The sequence below is a fragment of the Cicer arietinum genome, chromosome 4, assembly GCF_000331145.2.
Source record: "Cicer arietinum cultivar CDC Frontier isolate Library 1 chromosome 4, Cicar.CDCFrontier_v2.0, whole genome shotgun sequence".
In the NCBI taxonomy this organism is placed as follows: domain Eukaryota; kingdom Viridiplantae; phylum Streptophyta; class Magnoliopsida; order Fabales; family Fabaceae; genus Cicer; species Cicer arietinum.
Genome location: NC_021163.2, coordinates 28042339 through 28044986, shown reverse-complemented (window position 1 = coordinate 28044986; position 2648 = coordinate 28042339). Strand labels below are relative to the sequence as shown.

Genomic DNA, 2648 nt, shown 5'->3' with positions numbered 1-2648 from the left:
AAAAAAAAATTTAAAAATACCTGAGACAACGTAGATGGCCGCACAGTACGTAGAGGATATGAGGGTTCCCAGAGTAGAGGTGATGAAAGATGTAGAGGATATGAGGGTTCCCAACGTATATAATTATTTGAAAGATGTATTTTACAGCGCTTGTACTAAAAGCGCTGTAATATGTAGTTAAATTCAATGAAAGCGCATGCATTATACAGCGCTTTTCAAAAAAGCGTTGTAATAGGTGGTTCAATTATTTTAAAGCGCATGTATTTTACAGCGCTTGTGTAAAAAGCGCTGTAAAATAATACGCAAAAGCGCTTCATGTTATAGCGCTTTTTTTGAAAAGCGCTGTAAAAGCCTTATAACATTATGCGCAAACGTCATATGACCCTACAACAGCGCTCTTTTTACAGCGCTTGTCAAAAAAGCGTTGTAAAAGGCTCCGTTATTTTTAAAATATATTTACAACAGCGCTTGTGTTTAGCAAGCGCTGTAAAAGGGGCGCTGTTAAATGTCATTTTTGGCGTAGTGTCATCCGGCTCTCACAGTAACCAATATCAAGAACCACATCCCCATTGTTCTTGAGCTGGAAAACTTTCAATTTGGTACATGGGTTGAACTTTTCAAAATCCATGCTCGCTCTCATAAGGTCCTCCATCATATCATTCCTCCAGCACCACGCATGGAGACGACGGCCCCTGCAACTGATGATGAGAAAGAACTGTGGACAACTCTTGATGCAACGATTCTACAGTGGATCTATTCCACTATCTCTAGCGACCTTTTGGCTACCATCATTGAACCAGACTCCACTGCCATGGAGGCCTGGAATCGATTAACCAACATCTTCCAAAATAATCAAAACGCTCGTGCAGTCACTCTCGAGCAGGAGTTTTCCTCCATTCGCATGGAGGATTTTCCCATCGCTTCTGCATATTGTCAGCGACTCAAAATGATTTCTGACCAATTGAAAAACATTGGAGCTCCTGTATCTAATCAGAGACTCGTTCTTCAGCTTATTTCCGGCCTCACTGATGCATACAAAGGGGTCGGAACACTGATTCGGCAAAGCAATCCTCTTCCTCAATTTTATCAGGCCCGTTCTATGCTTACTCTTGAAGAAGCTAGTCTAATTAAGATGGCAGCGACAGGTGCTCAGGCTGCCATGATTGCGGCACAACCGAAGGACCTTACTGAAGCCTCCTATTCCACTGATAACCGCGACAACAAGAAGAATAGCAACCGAAATTCAGCCAATAAAAACCGCGGTAGTTACGACAGAAACGGCGGGCGTGGTCATCGTGGCGGCGGACGTGGGGTTGGTCAACCGTCCCAGCAAACCAACACCTCACCGTGGTCGTCTCCTCCCGCCCCCTGGCAGCAGTATCCGTGGGGTTGGATGTCACCACCATGGGCACTCCCTCCTTGCCCATACCCGTCTTCTCAATGGACTCGCCCCAATGGTCCTCCAAAGCAACAAGGATTATTAGGCCCACATCCGCAAGCCTATGCAGCCAGCACACCTTCTCTAGCACCCACAAACATTGAAGCCGCCATGCACACCATGTCCCTCAATCCTCCAGATGGTCAGTGGTATATGGATATTGGGGCAACCTCTCATATGACGGCATCACAAGGTAATCTCTCGTCTTATTCTAATATGAGTAATTCAAATCAACATATTATTGTTGGCAGTGGACAACAAATTCCAATTCGTGGTTATGGACATTCCACCCTTTCTACACCTACAAAACCTTTAAAACTACAAAATGTCCTACATGCCCCGCAAATAATTAAAAATTTAATTTATGTGCGACGTCTCACTACTGACAATAATGTTTCTATTGCTTTTGACCCTTTTGGATTCTCTGTGAATGATTTTTAGACGGGGACGCCACTAATGAGATGTGATAGCATTGGGGATCTTTATCCTATCACCAATCATTATTCAGTCTCCCATCCATCCACTTTTGCATCTCTTACATCCAGTTTATGGCACAATCGCTTAGGGCACCCGGGTTCCTTTGTTTTGCGATCTCTTAGCAAAAATAAGCTCATTGATTATAATAATTTCATTTCAAATTCTATTTGTGACTCTTGTGTTCTTGGGAAACATGTTAAATTGCCATTTTATGCTTCTCAATCTCATACTTTAATACCTTTTGATATTATGCATAGCGACTTATGGACTTCTCCTATTTTAAGCACTGCTGGGCATAAATATTATGTCTTATTCTTGGATGATTACTCTAATTTTTTGTAGACTTTCCCTATTAGCAACAAATCACATGTCTACTCTATTTTTTCATCCTTGAGTTCTCTTATTAAAACTCAATTTGATAAAACCATCAAATGTTTTCAATGTGACAATGGACGCGAATTTGACAATGAGTCTTTCAGAAAATATTGTGATGCTAACGGTCTTATTTTTCGTTTCTCTTGCCCGCACACTTCTCCTCATAATGGTAAAGCAGAACGAAAAATAAGCACCATAAATAACATGATTCGCACTCTCCTTGTCCACTCTTCAATGCCCACTTCTTTTTGGCATCATGCTCTACAAATGGCAACTTATCTGTTAAATATTCTCCCACATAAATCACTAAATCACATGTCACCCACTCAACTTTTGTATCACCGGGATCCCACTTATA

The 2648-nt window shown here is 41.7% G+C and overlaps 1 protein-coding gene across 1 annotated transcript in view; it reads left to right on the top strand.

The window, feature by feature from the left end:
• LOC140920021 (uncharacterized) overlaps positions 1-2042 on the top strand; it is a 13068-nt gene extending 11026 nt beyond the window's left edge. Inside the window, exons 3-4 of the mRNA XM_073367329.1 lie at positions 524-1631; positions 1880-2042. Coding sequence (XP_073223430.1) covers positions 524-1631; positions 1880-1905 — 1134 coding nt within the window. The 3' untranslated portion in view covers positions 1906-2042. The remainder of the gene's footprint in view (positions 1-523; positions 1632-1879) is intronic.
• The last annotated feature ends 606 nt before the right edge of the window (positions 2043-2648 follow it).